General features: G+C 44.1%; 2 protein-coding genes across 5 annotated transcripts in view; both read right to left on the reverse strand.

The window, feature by feature from the left end:
• The window catches only part of slc23a2 (solute carrier family 23 member 2), a 45,257-nt gene extending 39,313 nt beyond the window's left edge, over positions 1 to 5,944 (reverse strand). For both annotated transcript variants that reach the window (XR_011979839.1, XM_072682512.1), the window contains exon 1: positions 5,721 to 5,944. The gene's annotated coding sequence lies outside the window, so the exon portion shown is untranslated. The remainder of the gene's footprint in view (positions 1 to 5,720) is intronic.
• An 8,576-nt stretch (positions 5,945 to 14,520) lies between these two features.
• Positions 14,521 to 22,827, reverse strand: part of kcnip3a (Kv channel interacting protein 3a, calsenilin) — a 65,918-nt gene continuing 57,611 nt past the window's right edge. For 2 of the 3 annotated variants that reach the window (XM_072682526.1, XM_072682528.1), the window contains 7 exons: positions 19,412 to 19,536; positions 16,560 to 16,629; positions 16,351 to 16,421; positions 16,077 to 16,184; positions 15,752 to 15,856; positions 15,593 to 15,655; positions 14,521 to 14,722 (listed from right to left, as the gene is read on the reverse strand). In XM_072682526.1, the coding sequence (XP_072538627.1) occupies positions 14,675 to 14,722; positions 15,593 to 15,655; positions 15,752 to 15,856; positions 16,077 to 16,184; positions 16,351 to 16,421; positions 16,560 to 16,629; positions 19,412 to 19,536 (590 nt within the window). In that variant the 3' untranslated portion in view covers positions 14,521 to 14,674. Of the gene's footprint in view, positions 14,723 to 15,592; positions 15,656 to 15,751; positions 15,857 to 16,076; positions 16,185 to 16,350; positions 16,422 to 16,559; positions 16,630 to 19,411; positions 19,537 to 22,264; positions 22,392 to 22,827 lie in introns of those variants that run through there. The other variant, XM_072682527.1, reaches the window with a different exon arrangement.

Here is a 22,827-nt window from a genome sequence, read left to right on the forward strand (position 1 = left end):
TTGATACATCGTATCACGATACTGAGATACTGATTTTTTTAATAGTTTAGATATAAGAACTGGTGGCAGACAGTGGTTCATTTTGTGTTGTGTTTAAGTCCTGGCCACTAGGTGGCAGTGTTGCACTCTGTCTTTAGGGCCTACGGTCCTGATTGGATAAAAAAAAAAGTTACCTTTCCTATTCCTCAGATTATTTATGCAGATAATTATTTGTTATTTATTATTATGCATTTAATAGTGTGTTTTTATACTATGGCAGTCTCCAAAAATATGATTGTAATAGATTATATTAATATACAATGATATATAATAAACCTTGTATATTTGGTTGATTTTTTTATATATTTTCACAAATATTTTTTTGTTACTTTAACCCTTAAAATTAAACTTTCCTACCTAATTTTAAACAGACAATTACCTAAACCCACTCGCTAGTATCGCCAATATCGTTAGTACCACCCACCCACCCCCAAACTGACACATGCCTCCTCTGACATGTGTGCAACCAGAAGCTACCGCTATTAAAACTGCCAGCGATGCATAGAAAACTTGACAATAATTGAATATAAAAGTTTAAGTTGTAATTTAATTGAATAATTAAATTAAATATATTTATATTTAAGTAAAATAAGTTCCTCGCATTTGCTCAAACCCTCCAGAAATGCAACACGGCCAGTCTTTATCAATCAGTCTTCATCATGACTGCATACTGACCACCAGACCTGGACACTGGTGAAATATGAAATATGGCCATTAGAAACGTCCACCTGCAGTTGAAGTCACAGAAGCTCGGCTGCTGCCTCACCCTGAATCAGCCTGGGCCGCCATGCACCATTTAATCGTTTATCAGCGGAAGCCGATCGATGCCCCATTTCTGAACTTGCCAATAGCACCTATTGATTAGCGTAGCGTAAATGAGCCAGAGCGGGGGGTGGGGGTGCACGTCCCTTCATACACTTTACACCCAGAGTGTCGGGTTAGCCACCTCAGCACCCAGCAAGCAATTGAGGGTAAGTTGCCTTCCTTAAGGACGTGAGGGCGCAAGGGGAGGGCGCTGTTGCTAGGGGATTGAGCCAACAACCTTCCAGTCCATAAACCCAGGTCTCTAAACTGTAGGCCACAGCTTCCCTTTCTGAAAGGCTGTGGAAAACGAGTGTAGAGCCACATTTCTGGAACTGGAGATGACATCAGACCTACATCTGCATGTATGTAGTGATGCATCTTTAATATACAGAGCCAGTCTTCCAGACTGAGATTAAGCTTAGTCCTGTACCACGTTTTCCTTTCAATGGGAGATGTCCATTTGGAATGCTGCCCAGTCCAGGACGATTCTGGAAAATCCTGTTCCGGAAAACGATAAATGAGAAGAGAGTTTTATTTCCTAATTCGAAACACATTAAAAATTAAGGGGCTTCGAAGGGTAGAAGAACCACTTCTGCTTCTATAAAGAAGCATGTTTGTAACAGACCATTCAATGAGACACATCGAGTGAAGGTTCTTCAGACCTTTAAAAGGTGTGTCCACCATGTCCTCTGTTACATAAACCTAACCAAATCCCTCAAACCAACTCCAGTACAGAACTGAGCATCTTCTGACCACAGAATGACCTGGAGAGGAGCTTTCCATTTCTGAAGAGAGCATGCAAATGGGGACGTAAACAGCTCCTTTGCTTTGCAAAGTGAATACACTGCTACATCCAGCCTCTGCTCATATGCTCAGCTCCGACGAGCCTGCCAAGCGTCAACACGGCCAAAGTTCAGCTCGTCTGCCTCGTCATCAGCTCTGCTCTCCAAGGCATTGCAGTCGGCTACCATGGACAGCACGCCGGCTAGAGACGCTCTTCTCCACTCCAGCCCTGGCTCAATCATGCTAAACAAATCAATAGGCCGTATTGGCAATTGCAGAAATGGGGCATTGATTGCCTTCCGCAGACAAATGGCCAAACAGCGCGTGCCGGCCCACGCTGATTCAGGATGAGCAAGCAGCCGAGCTTCAGTGGCTTCAACTGCAGTTAAACACTGAGTCTAATGGGCTGAGGAAACAGATTCACCCCCCCCCCCCCCATCACTATTTATTATTTTGTGCAGTGTAATGAGATATTGCATAGAGCTGTAATACAGGTCACACACTCACTTTATTAGAAACCCCTACCCTGTGCTTTCACATTCCGGCCACTTTATTAGAACCCCCTCATTTAAAATTCCAAAACAGTGACCACTTTATTAGAAACCCCTACCTACCCTGTGCTTTCACTCTCTGGCCACTTTATTAGAAACCCCTACCTTCCGCTTTCACTCACTAGCCACTTTATTAGAAACCCCTACCTACCCTGTGCTTCCACTCGCTGGCCACTTTATTAGAAACCCCTACCTACCCTGTGCTTCCACTCACTGGCCACTTTATTAGAAACCCCTACCTACCCTGTGCTTCCACTCACTGGCCACTTTATTAGAAACCCCTACCTACCCTGTGCTTCCACTCACTGGCCACTTTATTAGAAACCACTACCCTGTGCTTCCATTCACTGGCCACTTTATTAGAAACCCCTACCCTGTGCTTTCACATTCCGGCCACTTTATTAGAAACCCCTCATTTAAAATTCCAAAACAGTGACCACTTTATTAGAAACCCCTACCTACCCTGTGCTTTCACTCTCTGGCCACTTTATTAGAAACCCCCTACTTTAAACTTCCACACCAGCTTCACAGCTTTACTGCAGTGTGTGTGGTGCTGGTCGAGCGCATCAGGCACAGTGGTCTTCCTGGGGTTTATACCCAAGTTAGTGTGACTGCTAGACCAGAGTCCCCTCTCCAGAAACTGACCACTGATGAAGGACTAGAGGATGGCTGACGCAAACCTGCAGTCAGCCGCTAACTCAACACCAGCAAAGTAGAGCTACAAGCTAGGGGTTTCTGATAAAGTGGCCAGGCAGTACACACTAGCCTTTAATGGATCATCAGTGGACTCAGGTCCATCCACGTGCTGTCCTCCTTTTATGCACTGCAGAACATATTTTCATCACATCCTCATTAACTGCAGATCTCACTGCAGCAGAGCTTCACCTCTGTGGTCTTCCCCTGACAAAGGCCTGTACTGTAGGCCACAGGGGTACACATTTCAACATCAGTGAGGAACGCAGCCGCTCACCAAAAGTCAGATGGACATGGTCACTGCTTTCAGTGTCAGAGTCATCCAGTCCCAACAGCAGGTTTCCTCCTCAGACACAACTAAACATCTGACTAATCAGTCAAATATGCTTCCAGCACCCCACCCCGCCCCCCCACCACCACCACCACACCCCACCACACTGATTCAGGAGAAAGATTTTATCACTTCTGATTTAGACCATATAAACACAGCAACACACACACAGGCCACTCGCTGGCCACTTTATTAGAAACCCCTACCTCGTGCTTCCACTCACTGGCCACTTTATTAGAAACCACTACCTTCTGCTTCCACTCACTGGCCACTTTATTAGAAACACCCATCTTGTGCTTCCACTCACTGGCCACTTTATTAGAAACCACTACCTTCTGCTTCCACTCACTGGCCACTTTATTAGAAACACCCATCTTGTGCTTCCACTCACTGGCCACTTTATTAGAAACCCCCACCTTGTGTTTCCACTCACTGGCCACTTTATTAGAAACCCCCACCTTGTGTTTCCACTCACTGGCCACTTTATTAGAACCCTCTACCTTGTGCTTTCACTGACTGGCCACTTTATTAGAAACCCCTACCTTGTGTTTCCACTCACTGGCCACTTTATTAGAGCGCTATCAGAGCGCTGCACAACACCCTGGGGTCGGGTTTGGACCAGTGCCATCAGGTGTCAGGGTTGGATGTGTGTTGCCACAGGAGCCAAACGAGTTGGGCCTACATAACAGAACCCAAACGCTTCCCTATATCTAACCTCTTAATTTGCTGGAGGGGTGCGGCGGGGAACGGTGTGCTCATTCCATTCTGAGGGTTATTTAATTAGAAGGTTCCCCAGGCCTTCCTCTCGCTCGCTCGCTCGCTGTGGTGCTAAACACACAATGGAACGATTTCATAAATCGCCACTTCCTTAAACTGACACCATTACAAAACAGCAACCCTTCCCCAAGGGAGCGACCGGAGGAAAAGTCTGACTAACGGTGCGGAGCTAAAAACAGTGATTGACAGTTTACCCGGGACACCTAAAAGATCTAAGACAGTCCGCTCAGGGTATCGGTGGAGCAGTTCTCTTTGTAAACACCCTATACACCAATCAGCCAGAACATTAAAACCACCTCACCATTGTGAAGTCATTTACACTGATGATCTGGTTCCAGTGGCTTCTGTCAAGGGGTGTCTCGGTTCCCGGTATGCAGTGGATGCTCGTGGAGGTCCCACTTCACAATCTGATGCCAGATACAACAGAAGACCTTCAGAGGTCTCGTGGAGTCCATGCCTCCTCGACAGGTCTGAGCTGTTCTGGCAGCAAGACGTGGGCCGACACATTATGAGGTAGGTGGTTTTAATGTTATGGCTGATCGGCGTATATAGCAGGTATACCTAAAAGATCTAAGGGTCTCGGTGGAGCAGTTCTCTTTGTAAACACCCTATACACCAATCAGCCAGAACATTACAACCAGTTCCACCATTGTGAAGGGATTTACACTGATGATCTGGTTCCAGTGGTACCAGTCAAAGGGTGGGACAGTCTTTTCCAGACAGAAAGTGTGGAAGCAGGAAAAATGGCCATGAGTAATCTGAGACACTAATTTAGACGACCCTATGCAGTGGTCAGTGCTCCCAAGGAAGGACGACCAGCCTGCAGCAGTCTACGGGCACCCAAAGCTCACTGATGCTCGTGGAGGCCCCACCTCACAATCTGAGCAGACCTTCAGAGGTCTCGTGGAGTCCATGCCTCCTCGACGGGTCTGAGCTGTTCTGGCAGCAAGAGGTTAGGCCGACACATTACCAGGTAGGTGGTTTTAATGTTATGGCTGCTCAGTGTATCTAAGCAGCTCCTGGGGCAGCTCGGGTTTCATAAGCAGTTTCAACATCCATTCAAGCTTCTAATTACACAATCCCATCCAGCTCAACCCGAACACCCTCGAATAAAGCCGAGGAATAGGTTCGCCAACCTTCTGTAAGCCAGGATGGATTTTCACTCACCAGCTCTGGTCCTAGCCATCCCAAGCTGGTGATGCTGGTCCCGACTCCCAACATCTGATGCTTTGCTGGATAGAAAGGTGACTGTAATGACCCATCAGACCTGTCATGTCCAGCTCTGGTTCTAGCCATCCCAGGCTGGTGATCTCCCTACCTTACAACATCTGATGTAACCCATTAGTTCATTCTCAGCTTTGAGAGCAGGCAATGAGGTGCTAGGTACCATAGGCCCAACGGGGACCTTGCAGGTTCTCTAACGTGGCTGTTATAGGATAAGCTCTGGCGAGCACAGAAAGCATATTTTCCATCAGATATGAGCATATAAGACGACTGTACATCATAAAAGCTGGAAATAATAGAATGAGGATGGAGCTGCGCCGGCTTCATTGAGGAACTCTCCGTTCCACCTTAAATGGGGCAGCAGTTTCATTCTGGCGCCTGAGGCGCCAGAATGAAACTGCTGCCCCATTTAAGGTGGAACGGAAAATTCCAAAAATGAACGTGGCGATTAAGAAACCAAATTCAGATTAGGAAAAATAGTGTCATAAGACCACAGATGTTACCCAAAGATGTCTCACCTGCCAATACGGTGAAAATAAGGGACGTTTTCCTCCTATTCGTCTGTTGTCCCCTTCGTCTGAGCCTTGTTTACGACCCTCCCTCCACTCTCGGCCCGCTCCCCTCGTCAGCAGCTCTCCACTCGAACCCTCCGGTGAACAACGCTGGATTTTAGCCTCTTCCACGACCTAAACACACACATACACACACTCACTTACATATACACACACTGCCACTAGCAGCACGGGGTTTGGACGCATGCGCAAAAATCAACGCGGCTCTGACGTTGGCAACCTCGCCTACGTAGCAGATCCAGGGACCAATCGGGCGGCGGCGTGAGAATGACGCAAGGGCAGTCCGTTTTTTTATTTCTTGTGGTATTTTTATTATCTGATATTTATTTTGGTCAAATCGAGCATCTAAAATGAAGGTATGCACGTTATAAATTATCTAACGCTATAATAAATAAATATTAATTAATATATTACAGTATGATACATTCGAAATTACGCGGTTTGCTGGTAATGTTTTTTTTTTTTTTTAATCGTAGAGTATTGTTATTTTTATACTGGGGGTATACAATAATATCTACGTCGCAGTGGTGTATTTTGTAAATAAAATGTATTAGTTTTTCCGAAAATAGGAAATAATAATAATTACGTTTTTCGGCCTCCCCCTACTGGCGCCTACGCGCCACTGCAGCCTTATTTAATCGACCTATATTACTAAAGGAAGCTGCATAAGCGAGACTCAGCAGGATTGAGATTTCGTAAGACTGTGGATAGTGTCAACTCAGGACACCACGAGAAATCATTAAGGGTGTCTGGTGGTTCCTGCTGGTTTAATAGCCAGTTAAAACTGTGGTCAGAACACAGGGTCAGCCATGCTACAGTGCCCCGGAGCAGAGTGGCTGCTTAGTAGTGCAGGGTATTAAACCCACACCCCTGTGATCAATAACCCAGCACTATAACCACTCAGTCAACACTGCACAATGCAAGTATTAATAACTGCATAATAAAAGAATTGCATAAAACCGTATACTAATAACTGCACACTAATAATATTACTGCATAATAATAATAATAATAATACAGACCAACAGGATAATGATCTGTTTCTTTGTTGTTGTTGCAGAAGCAGCCACATTATTCCCCTCGAACCTTAGTGGAACTTACGTTATCCTGTTTACTTGGTGTCTGTCCAGGCCCCAGTTGGTCAGCTGGCTGCTAGACAGAGCAAAGCAGCAGATGCTGAGTTTGCTGCCAGCTTCTTTTGTAGCAAGATTCAAGAGACATGTGAGGAGGAGGTTAGGTCAGTGAGGACTGAACAGAAAAGGCCCACTAAACCACCTATAAGCCCCCCCTAAATCAGCCATAAGGCCCAGTTTTAATTAAAACAAGATTTATCCGTTTTTAAAACTGGTTTAGACATTAGACTTTCAGCTCAAACATACACCATCATGACAAAAGTATTGGGACACCTGCTTCTTCTGAAATCAAAGACATTAAAAAGAGTTCATCCTGCCTTTGTCGGAGTAACTGTCTCTACTGTCCAGGGTAGAAGGCTTTCTACTAGAAATTTGGAGGAGAATTGCTGTGAGGATCTGATTGCATTTAGTGACCAATATGTTAGTGAGGTCAGGATGTTGGATGATGATCACCACCACCACCACATCACATCCCCAACTCAACAACCCATCCCAAAAGTACTGGATGGAGAACCACCAGCCATGATTCCAGAGAGCACAGTTCTTCCACTGCTGCACAGCTCAATGCTGGGGGGCTTTATACCCCCTCTAGCCCATGTCGGGTCCAATTCTTTTGGCAGTACCTCTCTAAAGGGACTAGAGAGGTACTGTGCATTTGCTTTAAAGTAGCTAAATGCGGGCCTTAGAAGGGGTGTCCACAAACATTTGGACATGGTGTCTATCTTTTGCAACACAGTGAAACACACAGGATTTACTCCACACTGACATCTAGTGGTTATAATAATCATGATGTAATAAAAAGCCCCACTGCTGGTGTTCTGTAATGACCCCCCATTCCCAAGAATTTTCCCCTCCTTGAGAGAAAAAGGCACCATTTATTTGGTTTAAGCTCTTAAATCTGACCATATGGATAATGGCCTTCAGCTGGAAGCATCAGGCTCTGATCTGTATGTATGTGTGTGTGTGTGTGTGTGCGTGCGTGTGTGTGTGTGTGTGTGTGTGTGTGTGTGTGTGGGACAGAGAGAGTGAACAAGCTAAAGAGAGAGAGATTACCAGTGACACTTGACATCCACTGATCCTCCCTGATTACAGAGTTGGAAGAGAGCCTGGAGAACGTCGTCAGCCTCTGATTACAGGCCTCTTTCAGTACAACCCTTATTTCACTCCAACGAACGAAGAAAAGAGATACTGAACGTGCACATGGACCCCCTGCCCACTGCCGTGCATTTCTCCTCATCTAGCCCTCCTGATCCAGCTCACAAGCTGCTCAGGTGGGCCATGTTTGTCAGAGTCAGGGAAACCTATTACCAAAATGTGCTGAGCAGTAGGGTCCCGATAACACATGGCCTAGCACTAGCACGACAAAAAAGGAGCATTTACACTACATGTCCAAATGTTTGTGGACACCCCTTCTAATGAACACATCCAGCTACTTTAAGCTACACACACACACACACATCTTATCCAGACCCTAGAATATAGAATAGGACTCTCTGTGGCAGATGAACACGAACCTAAAGCTATTGGCACCATACTGCCTAATGCCAGGCATGGGCTAGAGGGGTACAAAGCCCCCCCAACACACACACACATCCTCAGCAGCATTGAGCTGTGGAGCAGTGGAACTGTCTTCCCTGAAATGATGGATGGAGCTCCATCCAATACTTTCGAGTTGGAATGGTGAGGCGGGGAGGTGATAATCCACCATCCTGACCTCACTAATGCTCTTGTGGCTGAATGCAATCAAATCCTCACAGCAATGCTTCTCCAAAATCTAGTAGAAAGCCATACTTCTTACCTGGACAGTAGAGACAGTTACTCCAACAAAAGCAGAATATACTCTTTTTTTGTGGAAGAAACGATGAATGAATGATCAGGTGTCCCAATACTTTTGTCCATTTAGTGTATTTCTATTGGGGGTTGAATGTTGAGGGAGGAGACACTCAACAGTTAAGGGCCTTGCTCAAGGCCCCAATGGCAGCCTGGGTATTGAACCCACAGCTTTGTGCTCAATAACCCACCACAATAATAATAATAATAATAATAATAATAATAATAATAATAACAGTCACTGATTACAGTCAGTGCAGCTGAATGGGTACCTTCAGACTGCTGCATCAGCAATAATGCATTGTTTCCTATAACATCAGCTTGTTGAGTGCCAGAGCGTAGAAAAGCAAGTGCTGGTCAGAAAGAGAGTGCTACACACTGACCCGCAGGCTCCAACATTTCCCACAGACATGTCATTAAACCTTAGATAGACTGGTGTTATTGCCGTTCCCTTGACTTCACAAACCAGAGCTAGATGTTTTTCTGTGTCTTTTCCATGATGTAAAAGACAATTACCAACGTCTGTCCCCAGTGACCACAGAGCCACTGGTCATGCTGAGCCTCCGAGGTGAATAGATAAGGCCTGCTGTACAGATTCGGCAGCCATGACGCACCTTCATGACATTTAACAGCTATTAAGAGATTAAGCTGGAAAGTCACAGTGCTCAGTTTGTCTGAGTCATAAAGCACACAAGTGCCTCCTTATTCCACAAACTGACAATCAAACCAAGACCATGTTTGATGTCTGAACAAATACTTCATTATCTTCGTGATCGTTTAAGTCGAAAGTTTGGTCTCTTTACTGGAGTGAATATTTTTTTAGAATATTTTTTACTTCTACTATCCAGCTAAAACCCCTATCCAGATAAAACCCCTATCCAGCTAAAACCCCTATCCAGCTAAAACCCTATCCAGCTAAAACCCCTATCCAGCTAAAACCCTAACCAGCTAAAACCCCTATCCAGCTAAAACCCCTATCCAGCTAAAACCCTATCCAGCTAAAACCCTATCCAGCTAAAACCCCTATCCAGATAAAACCCCTATCCAGCTAAAACCCCGTATCCAGCTAAAACCCCTATCCAGCTAAAACCCCTATCCAGCTAAAACCCCTATCCAGATAAAACCCTATCCAGCTAAAACCCCTATCCAGCTAAAACCCCTATCCAGCTAAAACCCCTATCCTGCTAAAACCCCTATCCAGCTAAAACCCCTATCCAGCTAAAACCCCTATCCTGCTAAAACCCCTATCCAGATAAAACCCCTATCCAGCTAAAACCCCTATCCAGCTAAAACCCTAACCAGCTAAAACCCCTATCCAGCTAAAACCCTATCCAGCTAAAACCCTATCCAGCTAAAACCCCGTATCCAGCTAAAACCCCTATCCAGCTAAAACCCCGTATCCAGCTAAAACCCCTATCCAGCTAAAACCCCTATCCAGCTAAAACCCCTATCCAGATAAAACCCCTATCCAGATAAAACCCCTATCCAGCTAAAACCCCTATCCAGCTAAAACCCCTATCCAGCTAAAACCCCTATCCAGCTAAAACTATCCAGCTATGATGCTGAGGCCAAGTGCTTCTGATGCAGGCCTATGTGTGTGTGTGTGTGTGTGTGTCTGAGTGATCGATATCACAGAAGGGCAGTGATCAAGCCTGAGGGCAGAGGATGTACGAGTCAAACACAGGAGCGATCAAGCCGCCCGTCTCCATTCATGACGACCACGCACAGGAAATGATGCAACAGCTAGAAAGATCAGGCCGTCTGTCTGAATGAATCAGTGAGGGGAGAGTAATCCTCCTCAGCGCGCAGGTCGTATCTCAGCAGGGCCGCTTGCACAACCATCTGTGACAGCAGTTTAGACACAGACAGCAGTTTTACCACATCCCCCAGCCTCGCCTCGCCTCGCCTCGGCCTAAACAAACCACGCAGAATTAATACAGGTCCCAGAAAGGTCATCTGACAGGGACGTCCCAGTAACATGTCACTATACGCCACTAAAATCACTAATATATATATATATATATATATATATAATTGTATTGTATTGATGAGCAGAACTACAGGACAAGCTAAGCAGATTTACTACAAGAACTACATTTCCCATAATGCCTCAGCGCCTTTCCCTAAGCTGGAGCAGCAGCTAACGCTTTCAGTCAGAGTCGGGGTGTTCGGGGTGTTTGAGAGGAGTAATGAACATTCATACATATTTAAGAGAAAGTCAGACCCTCAGCAGACAGGCTAATGAGCGCTCATAGCTGTAGGTTCTGGTTACAGACACTTATAACAGTAAAAGCCTCCAGAGCTACAGATTAGAGCCCTGAAGCGAAGCCGTTCATTAAACTAGCGGAGCCGTCAGTTCCGTTAGCATAGCCGCTATTCATGCTAGCGCTAGCTCAGAGCCTTGTGATAAAGCTAATATAATAATAATTATTAATAATATTATTATCATCATTATTAATAATATTATCATTATTATTATTTTTTATCATTATTATGGTGTCTTAAACTAGCATAGCCGCTATTCATGCTAGCACTAGCAAGTAGCAGGTGCGTTAAACTCTGAGAATGAGCCTCGTGATAAAGCTAATATAATAATTATTATTATTATTAATATTATTATCATCATTATTAATATTATTATCATTGTTATTATGTCTTAAACTAGCGAAGCCGTCAGTTTCGTTAGCATAGCCGCTATTCATGCTATAGCGCTAACTAGTAGCAGGTGCGTTAAACTGAGAATGAGCCTCGTGATAAAATAATAATAATAATAATAGTAATAATAATAATAATAATAAATGAGTAGTGATATTATTAGGGAAGCAGGGATGTTCAGCTGTGCCCCTCTAAAGTGTGTGTGCGCCTCGGTACCACTAGCTACAGTGTAGAAGCGGCCCTGGTCCAAATCGTAGAGACACGAGTGGGAAAGACCGCATTTCTATGCTGTAATGTCTGAACTAGAATCTCCCCAGCGACAATAATAATAATAACAATACTAATACTAACAATACTACTTATAATATTATTAATAATAATAATAATTATTATTATTATATTAGCTTTATCACGAGGCTCATTCTCAGGGTTTAACGCACCTGCTACCAGCTAGCGCTAGCATGAATAGCGGCTATGCTAACGGAACTGACGGCTTCGCTAGTTTAAGACATAATAACAATGATAATAATATTATTAATAATGATGATAATAATAATATTAATAATGATGATAATAATATTAATAATAATAATAATTATATTAGCTTTATCACGAGGCTCATTCTCAGAGTTTAACGCACCTGCTACTTGCTAGTGCTAGCATGAATAGCGGCTATGCTAGTTTAAGACACCATAAGAATGATAAAAATATTAATAATAATGATAATAATACTATTAATAATGATGATAATAATATTATTAATAATGATGATAATAATATTATTAATAATTATTATTATATTAGCTTTAGCACGAGGCTCTGAGCTAGCGCTAGCATGAATAGCGGCTCCGCTAGTTTAATGAACGGCTTCGCTTCAGGGCTCTAATCTGTAGCTCTGGAAGCTTTTACTGTTATAAGTGTCTGTAACCAGAACCTACAGCTATGAGCGCTCATTAGCCTGTCTGCTGAGGGTCTGACTTTCTCTTAAATATGTATGAATGTTCATTACTCCTCTCAAACACCCCGAACACCCCGACTCTGACTGAAAGCGTTAGCTGCTGCTCCAGCTTAGGGAAAGACTGCCTGTCTAATAATATTACTAGTTAATAATAATAATAGTAGTAGTAATAGTACTAATAATAATAATACTAATACCAACAATACTACTAATACTACTACGGACCAAGGGGTGACTGACCAGCACCTGATCGCTAACAACGGGCCAGACTTTATGGTTTATTATCATATAAACACTTCACCATATCAAGTCCTAACTGTTGTGCTAATATTATAACAGTGTATTTTAGTAGCTTTTCTATATTATTATGATTATTATTATTATTAATAAATTAATAACAAAATGAGGGCAAGTAAATCAATAGATTAAGGGCCGTGCTCAGGTTAAGGGCCTGTAGGTAGATGCAGTCATGTCTCCCTCTAGTGGCTGCACTTAATAATACACCGCAGATCCATCCAAAAGTTTGTGGACAGCTCTACTAATGAAAGCATTCAGCTCCTTTAACCTCGTATCTCCAAAACTGTACAGGCTTCTGAGTGTCTCAGTGGTGTACTGTGGTGTACCATGGTGCCACTACGGCCCGGGGGAGAGGGTTGTGAGTTCAAATCCCGAGCCATGCTGCTTTGCCATCAGCAGCCGGAGTCGGAAAGAGCACAGTTGGCTGCATTTTCTCCGTGGGTGGGTAGATCACTCTTAAGTGATGTTGGCCAGCACATGTGTCTGTTAGCTGGTGGGGTGGATGTGGGTACCTGCGTCTGGAGCTTTCCATGGACTAATAGGAGGTACCAGATCAGGAGAAGGAGAATAAGGGGGGATAGATTGCTCTAAAAACGCCAAACGTTCCCTGTGATTGGATTCAGATAGGACAAATTCACGCAATCCACACAGACCTTCAGGCTGAATTAGAGAAGTGCATTCTTTATTCATCGTATCAACATTAGATTATTATCCCCTATCAAATAAACACTGAATAAATAATATGAACACATTTACATTAGTATGGAACTGGTTGGAACTGGAGTCAGAACTGGAGACTGTGAGATTGGACTCTCTCATTGATAGAGTCGTCCTTTTTTCGTAATGAGGTTTAAGAAGATAATCCGAACAGATACAACTCTCAATTTAATGCAGTATTTCGCTGCTGTCCAGCAAAAACCCTGTGTCTCAATTTTTGTTGTTTTTCACTTTTAGACATAAAATGAATCGGGACGTGGTTTTTAACATTGTATTCAAACTTCACGATGAGTGGACCAATAGAAATGCTCCAAAATGACTTGGAATCCAATCTGTTTACATTGACTTCAATTGAAAGCTAAGGAGTTTTTTCCTTCTCCTGTAAAGTTTTTTATTTTTTCATTTTTGAGCCACAGAGTTTTTGCGGGACAGCGGCGATGCAGAAATCAGAACTTTGTGAATGATCAACATACCTGTAAACCACATTTCCCAGAAGGCTGGCTGTCCTGGCAATCCCAGCAGTCCAGCATTTCGCCACAATCGCTCATGAACAACGTCTACAGCAGTGCTTGTTAACGTAAGACCAAACAGTGACCCAACACATGACTCTAGACGGCCCGCTCGCCTTCAGTGCAGAACCTGTACATGATATGTCACACTACTTAGTTACACCACAGGTCCTACAGGCCGCGTGGTCTGCGCGTCTCCTCTGGAAGAATCTACTGGCCCACGGAAGGAGGAACATGTACATCGTTTTTCGTCATTCTCAGTGCAAGCAAACCACGTAAATCACACTTTTTGGATGAGCATGCTTAACTTCAGTGTGTTGTTGATCTTTTTTTTATCATCGTCTTTTTTGGTGAGGACCGCTCCATCTGTGTGCTTCTTCTTCTTCGAGTCTTTTATCACCACCCCCCCTGGAATGTTCCTCGAGGAACCATGACAGTCCATAGATTCAGACTGCGAGGGGCATTTATGGAAAGATGAGCAGGAAGATGGTCAGTCAAGGCCGACCCAGGCAGGCTGGTGGTGTGGAGGTTCGCGAAAAGGGCAGAGGTTCAGCTCCACCAGCTCGTCCATGAAGTCCTTTGTGCTGTGCAGTAAAAAAAACAACAACAACAAAAAAAAAAAACAGCCCCCCAACCCCCCACCCTCGCCCTCACTAACCACCCCCGGTGTGCTACTACTCTACACAGCTCTATTGGAGTGCAGCTGGCTGGAGTGCAAGGCTCTAGGCTAGACAGGGGGGTGATCTGCAGTGTGCTGGAGGAGTGTGGAGAGGTCGGAGTTTGGAGGAGAGTTCAGCTCAACTAGATCACGTTCTCAAAGAGCTGCATGGAGCTCATGATGTTCTCGTCCTGGAATGAGAAGACAGACAGAAGGTTGTGACACTGAATCAGACACTGAGTTGCCCAGTTATTAGAGACTCCTACCAGGCATCTGGGGTTGGCCATTTTATCAGAAACACCCTCTATACTTTGTACGTTTTCAGTTACTGGCTGTGGCCCATCTGTTTGTCTTGTCAGACTAGTGCAGTTTAGGTGTAACTATGATCAGATTAGTGCGATCAGACTTGGTGTGTCTGATGGGTAAATGTGTTCACACTACTGTGATTCAGGTGTAAATGTGATCAGACTACTGTGATCAGACTACAGGTGTAAATGTAATCAAACTACTGTGATTCAGGTGTAAATGTGATCAGACTAGTGTGTTCAGACCTCAGGTGTAAATGTGATCAGACTAGTGTAATTCAGGTGTTAATGTGAACGCTGTTGTGTGTTTGGTGTAAGCATGCTAGAGTGTTTTGGGTGTAAATGTGATCAGACTAGTGTGTTCAGACCTCAGGTGTAAATGTGATCAGACTAGTGTGTTTAGACCTCAGGTGTAAATGTGATCAGACTAGTGTAATTCAGGTGTTAATGTGAACGCTGTTGTGTGTTTGGTGTAAGCATGCTAGAGTGTTTTGGGTGTAATTGTGATCAGACATTGGTTATAAATGCAATCAGACTAGTCTGATTCAACTTTAATTGTTTGAAAAAAAAGCTCAGCTACCAGGTGTACCAACAAGTACCAACTTATAAGGTGGGCAGTTAGGACTGTGCTCATGAATGGGCTACAGTCAACAACTGTAATCCTATGGTAGGTGTTTCTGATAAAATGGCCAGTGAGTGTATGTACAAGGTGAGTGTATCAGACAAGCTTTTGTAAGCAATCATCACTGTTCTTACCTTCTGACACGTCTCAATGAACTCCTCAATAGTCACCACGCCATCTCGGTTTCTGTCCATCTTCTGCAGGAGGCAGGAACACCATCAGAGCTCAGAGTAGTGTTTTAGTGTGTGTGTGTTTTAGTGTGTGTGTGTGTGTGTTTTAGTCATTATAGCTACCTGGAAGAACTTTTCCACGTGTTCAGACGGGGCTTCATCTCTTACACTGGGGTAAGTGTACCGACCCATCATATCATAGATAGACTTCATGATCAGCAGCATTTCCTACACACACATTCAGAAATGACAGAGATGGTTTAAGAACCTCTTAGCCCTCCATCAGATGCTGCAGAAGCTCCCTGGGCTAACATTTCTTTAGCGTTCTTCTTAAATACTAATAATGGAGGATGGAATGGTGGAGAGTCCTACACAAAGACTCACAGATCTCTAAACAGCTCCTCCTTGGTCAGAATTCTGCCTAGAAACATCATAAAGCCTAAAATACCTCTTTGGTGATGTACCCGTCTTTGTTGATGTCGTAAAGATTGAAGGCCCAGTTGAGTTTTTCTGTGACGGAGCCTCTCAGGAGCACAGAAAGACCAATCACAAAGTCCTGCCATTCAAAAAACACTATCAGGCTGCTGCAATCTGAGCCCAAACACATTAAACAACATCTAAAGGTCTTTCCCACTGACGTGGAGACCAACACCATCAGAGAAGATGGACAGAAGAAATCATGTCCATGTAAAAATCAAACCAGTTATGACTGGACAACTCACTTCAAAGCGAATGGACCCGTTTCGGTCCAGATCAAATGCATTGAACAGGAAATGGGCGTATGTAGTGGCATCTGAACACAAGGAGAGAGTACGAGTGTCACGTCCTGCACGTTCTTCATAAATAACCTGAGGTGTATTCTACCTTACCAACAGAACCTTAATCGACTGATTGAATAAAGGTGCAGAGGATGAAATGAGGTCTTCATTACCTCCTTGGGGGAAAAACTGAGAGTAGATTGTCTTGAAAGTCTCTTCATCGACCAGCCCGCTGGGGCATTCCTGAAATGGAAAGGAAAAGAGGGACTCATTAAAAGTCTAATTAGACTGACAGCAGCACTGCTCCCTGTCCTACATCTCCATTTGCACTGGATTACAACCATATGTGCCCACAATACTCCCAAACCCAACCCACTCTCAATACTCTCAATACTCCCAAACCCAACCCACCCTCAATACTCACAATACTCCCAAACCCAACCCACCCTCAATACTCACAATACTCCCAATACTCCCAAACCCAACCCACTCTCAATACTCACAATACTCCCAAACCCAACCCACCCTCAATACTCACAATACTCCCAAACCCAACCCACCCTCAATACTCACAATACTCCCAATACTCCCAAACCCAACCCACTCTCAATACTCCCAAACCCAACCCATCCTCAATACTCTCAATACTTCCAAACCCAACCCACCCTCAATACTCACAATACTCCCAAACCCAACCCACCCTCAATACTCACAATACTCCCAATACTCCCAAACCCAACCCACCCTCAATACTCCCAAACCCAACCCACTCTCAATACTCACAATACTCCCAAACCCAACCCACCCTCAATACTCTCAATACTCCCAAACCCAACCCACCCTCAATACTCACAATACTCTCAAAACCAACCCACTCTCAATACTCCTAATACTCCCAAACCCAACCCACCCTCAATACTCTCAAACCCAACCCACTCTCAATACTCAAAATACTCTCAATACTCACAAACCCAACCCACTCTCAATACTCACAATACCCCCAAACCCAACCCACTCTCAATACTCACAATACCCCCAAACCCAACCCACTCTCAATACTCACAATACTTCCAATACTCACAAACCCAACCCACTCTCAATACTCACAATACCCCCAAACCCAACCCACTCTCAATAATCACAATACCCCCAAACCCAACCCACCCTCAATCCTCCCAATACTCCCAAACCTAACTCCCCCTTAATACTCACAATACTCCCAATACTCCCAAATCCAACCCACTCTCAATACTCACAATACTCCCAAACCCAACCCACTCTAAGTACTCTCAATACTCCCAAACCCAACCCACTCTCAATACTCACAATACTCCCAAACCCAGCCCACTCTCAATACTCTCAAAACCAACCCACTCTCAATACTCTTAATACTCTCAAACCCAACCCACTCTCAATACTCACAATACTCTCAATACTCACAAACCAAACCCACTCTCAATACTCACAATACCCCCAAACCCAACCCACTCTAAGTACTCTCAATACTCCCAAACCCAACCCACTCTCAATACTCTCAATACTCTCAAACCCAACCCACTCTCAATACTCACAATATTCTCAATACTCACAAACCCAACCCACTCTCAATACTCACAATACCCCCAAACCCAACCCACCCTCAATCCTCACAATACTTCCAAACCTAACTCCCCCTTAATACTCACAATACTCCCAATACTCCCAAATCCAACCCACTCTCAATACTCACAATACTCCCAAACCCAACCCACTCTCAATACTCCCAATACTCCCAAATCCAACCCACTCTCAATACTCCTAATACTCCCAAACCCAACCAACTCTAAGTACTCTCAATACTCCCAAACACAACCCACTCTCAATACTCTCAATACTCCCAAACCCAACCCACCCTCAATACTCTCAAACCCAACCCACTCTCAATACTCTCAATACTCACAAACCCAACCCACTCTCAATACTCACAATACCCCCAAACCCAACCCACTCTCAATACTCACAATATTTCCAATACTCACAAACTCAACCCACTCTCAATACTCACAATACCCCCAAACCCAACCCACCCTCAAGCCTCCCAATACTCCCAAACCTAACTCCCCCTTAATACTCACAATACTCCCAATACTCCCAAATCCAACCCACTCTCAATACTCACAATATTCCCAAACCCAACCCACTCTAAGTACTCTCAATACTCCCAAACACAATCCACTCTCAATACTCACAATACTCCCAAACACAACCCACTCTCAGTACTCCCAATACTCCCAAACCAAGACATTTCTCAGTACTTACAATACTCACAATAATCTCAGACTACACCACTATCATTACTTATAATACTCCCAACCCTAAGTAATCAGTACCCTTTACAACACTCCCAAACCAAACCCACCCCAAGTACTCAAAATATGCCCACACAAAGCCGACTCTCAGTACTCACAATATTCCCAAACCACTCCCAGTACTCCCAAACCAAGCCCACTCTCAGTACTTAAAATACTCTTAAACCAAGCCCACTCTCAGTACTCCTAATACTCCCAATTCAAGCCCACTCTCAGTACTCCCAATACTCCCAAACCCAACCCACTCTCAGTACTCCCAAAACAAGCCCACTCTCAGTACTTAAAATACTCTCAAACCAAGCCCACTCTCAGTACTCCCAATACTCCCAAACCCAACCCACTCTCAATACTCACAATACCCCAAACCCAACCCACTCTCAATACTCTCAATACCCCCAAACCCAACCCACTCTCAATACTCCCATACCCCCCAAAACCAACCCACCCTCAATACTCACAATACCCCCAAACCCAACCCACCCTCAATACTCTCAATACTCCCAAACCCAACCCACTCTCAATACTCTCAATACCCACAAAACCAACCCACCCTCAATACTCACAATACTCTTAAACCAAGACCTCCCTCAGTACTGACAATATGCCCTTACAAGCCCACCTCTGACCACTTGTTAAGCCCCTTTTTTCCCAGCCTGTCCAGCCCGGTGGGTTCTCACATTTTTAAAGCCCCTGTAGAGGGACTGCAGCTCCTTCTTGGTGAACTTGGTCTGAGCTTGCAGTTGCTCCAGGCCCTCTGGCTGATGCCGGACCGTGGACAGCTCCAGGTCACTGTCGCTGCTGTCTATGGGAGAAAAAGAGCGCCGGAAGACAGAAAAAGAGGAGGGAGGGAATTGGGGGGGGGGCAGGAGGGAGGGTAGGGAGAGGGGTGAGTCAGTGGGATGCAGGTTAAAATGACAGGATGGGGTGAACGAGCAAGTGGTGGAAGGGAGGCAGAAGGGGAGAGGAGGGGGAGTGAGATTGAGAAAGAGTTAGCAAACGGTGGAAGAAGAGTGAGATAGAGAGAGAAAGACAGAGAGAGAGAGAGAGAGAGAGGTGGAAACTTGAAAGAAAGGGAGGTGCTTTCTTGTTGTGTGTGATTGGTTACTAATGAACGTGAAACAGCCTAAAAAGCATTAATATAAAGATGTTTAGTCTGTGGCTCCTCCCCCTCAGTTTGTTTACTGTTCATTCCCATCTGCAGGCTAGTACCCCCACCCCATCACATGGGAACAGGTCTTCCTATTCTTAGACTGCTGATCATGGAAGGCCGTGGTGTTAATATGATTTGAACCAAAGATCGCCTAAGGCAGTTAGACAGTCGCTCCACTCTAGAGCTGTAACTCCATTCTTGTGTCTGAGAAAGAAGGGAAGTTAAATTTGCTCTAAACTCTGTTTGTATGACCGGCCTTACGGTCTAACTGCTGCTCAGCAAGTCTGTGGAGATCATAAGTTCAAATCCCAGCAAGACCTCCGCACTCCATTGGCAGAAGCCTCCCAGGCTGAGGACGTCATGTGATTTGGGGTTCTAAACAGCAGATTGAGGGGGCGGAGCCACAGACTAAACACGTTACACAGTATTTAATCAGTTTCAGCTGCAGCTCATTTACTGATGATATTGAGGCTCAGCTCAGGATGGACTGTTGACCAAACTGAGAAGCAGGGGTTAATGAGTTGAGCTGAACCAGAAAACTGGACTGTTCAGTCCAATCACACCATAAAAGAAAGAACTGAAGGACACTGAAAACGACCAAACAGAGAATGGCACAAACAGCGAGGGAAAGGAAGAACCTAAAAACCAGAAAACCAGTCGGGCTGATTTTCACTGTGCTTATACTCACCGTCTTTTAACATGTACATACACAAACACACCAACACACACACATACACACACACATAAACAAAAAAGTGAGATAGGAAGGGACAGAGGTGGATGACAGAGAGAAGGAGAGACAGTGAAAAGAGAAAAAAAGAGAAAAATAGCAAAGTTAAAACGACTCAAAGTCACCAGAGAGCTAGAGAGTAATGGTCAGGAACGGTCAGGAAAAACCTTTTTCATTTATTTACAAGCTCTGATACACATGACTTTAAAGGAAATCAACAAGTACCTTTGTTGCCATTATATTTATACACTTCTCTTTGCTCATCCCAGCTGGGAAAGCTGGAGTCAGAGCACCGGGTCAGCCACCATACAACACCCTTGGAGCACAGAAGGTTAATGTAAAGGATCTGGGTAGTGAACCCACAAACCTGTGGTCAGTTTTTGCCACTCCAGTAACCCTAGCCATCTAACCTTTAGAAAAAATAACAGTAGGAGTGGGTGAGTGGTTTTTTTACACAAAAACCTTGTATCTCCATGTTTGCTGTTTTTCACTTATTGACATAATGTAAATCTGTTGTCTTTTACATTGTATCACAATTTCATGATGAACGGACCTGGAGAGAGCGCGCCTAATTGTGCTCTTTTGGACTCCGGCAACTGATGGCAAAGTGGCATGGCTCGGGATTGGAACTCCGGGCCATAGTTGAGACTGCTGAGACTGTTCAGAGCTTCCATTGAAAGATAAGGTTTGAAAGTTAAGTTTTTCCTTCTTCTATAAAGCTTTGGAGATACAAGGTTTTCTGTCTGACACTGATGAGATGTTAGCATTGTGGTCATTATTAAAAAGATATCTACTCTGCCTGTTAGTATCAGACAGAAAATGTCATATTTCAGTTCATTTGCGCTACCGCCACTGTACACTATTAAGACATTACTGACATCTACTGGACATGCTTTGAACTGCAGTAATGAATAATTGTAAATTATGGTTCATTTTGAAATGTAAAGACTAATCAAAGTAATCTGAGAGACCTTCAAAGACTTATCAAAGCAATCTGAAAGACCTTCAAAGACTTATCAAAGACTTTAACTCAATCAATCAAAATCAGTTGCACAAATACTAATCAAAGCAATCTGAGTGTTCCTTAAAGACTTATTAAAGCAGTCTGAGGATTCTTCAAAGACTTATCAAAGTGACCGAGGGTCCCTCAAAGTCTAATCAAAGCAATCTGAGGGTTCTTTAAAAACTGATCACAGCAAATCACTCATTCATAATTCATTAAATTATTCAAAGACTTAAAGTCAATCAATCAAAATCAATCCTTCGAAGACCAATCAAAGCAATCTGAAGGACCTTCAAATACTAATCAAAGCAATCAGAGGGTTCTTCAAAGACTTATCAAAGTGACCAGAGAGTTTCTCAAAAACTAATCAAAGGAATCTGAGAGACCTTCAAAGACTTATCAAAGCAATCTGAGGGTTCTTAAAGACTTAAACTCAATCAATCAAAATCAATCTCTCAAAGACTTATCAAAGCAATCTGAGGGTTCTTAAAGACTTAAAGACTTAAACTCAATCAATCAAAATCAATCTCTCAAAGACAAATCAAAGCAATCTGAGGGTTCCTTAAAGACGTATTAAAGCAATCTGAGGGTTCTTCAAAGACTTATCAAAGTGATCTTAGGGTCATTCAAAGTCCAATCGCTCTCACCTGTCTCAGTGATGTCTATAAGTCCGAGTAAATGCATGAGTTTGAGGAACATAAACACCAGGCAGACGATGCCCACCGTCTGCAAGCCCTCCGTTTCCCATCTCACGCTCATCCTCTCTCCCGAACCCTTCTTTTATCCCCAGTGTCGGGTTCACAACGAACTCCTCTGCCTCACTCCTTCCTCCCGCTGGGTCTAGCGCGGACCACCTGAACCACACTCATTCTCAGTGAGCAACCATAAACATCAACAGATGACCCTCAAAAGGTTGAAAGTGCTGTAGACCCTGAAAAGACCATCACTGAGCCAACATCCAACACTTTTCCACAACGGGGTCCACCAAAAGCCACCAAAATTCCCTTCCTCCCAGAAATTCTCAGAAACGTTGGATGATTGCGTTTATCCTCAGGCTGGTCAAGTCCGAAGTCGTCCGGAAGTCAGGGATCTTCTGCTTCCTCGCTCATCTCGTCGTGCTTTCTTGCGACTCCTCCACTCTTTTCCCTTTGTGATCTAATTAACCTTTCACTCTGCCATCATTCGGAGAAAACCTCCCAGGAAATTCCGG

Source organism: Salminus brasiliensis, chromosome 6 (assembly GCF_030463535.1).
Source record: "Salminus brasiliensis chromosome 6, fSalBra1.hap2, whole genome shotgun sequence".
NCBI classification, from domain to species: Eukaryota; Metazoa; Chordata; class Actinopteri; order Characiformes; family Bryconidae; genus Salminus; species Salminus brasiliensis.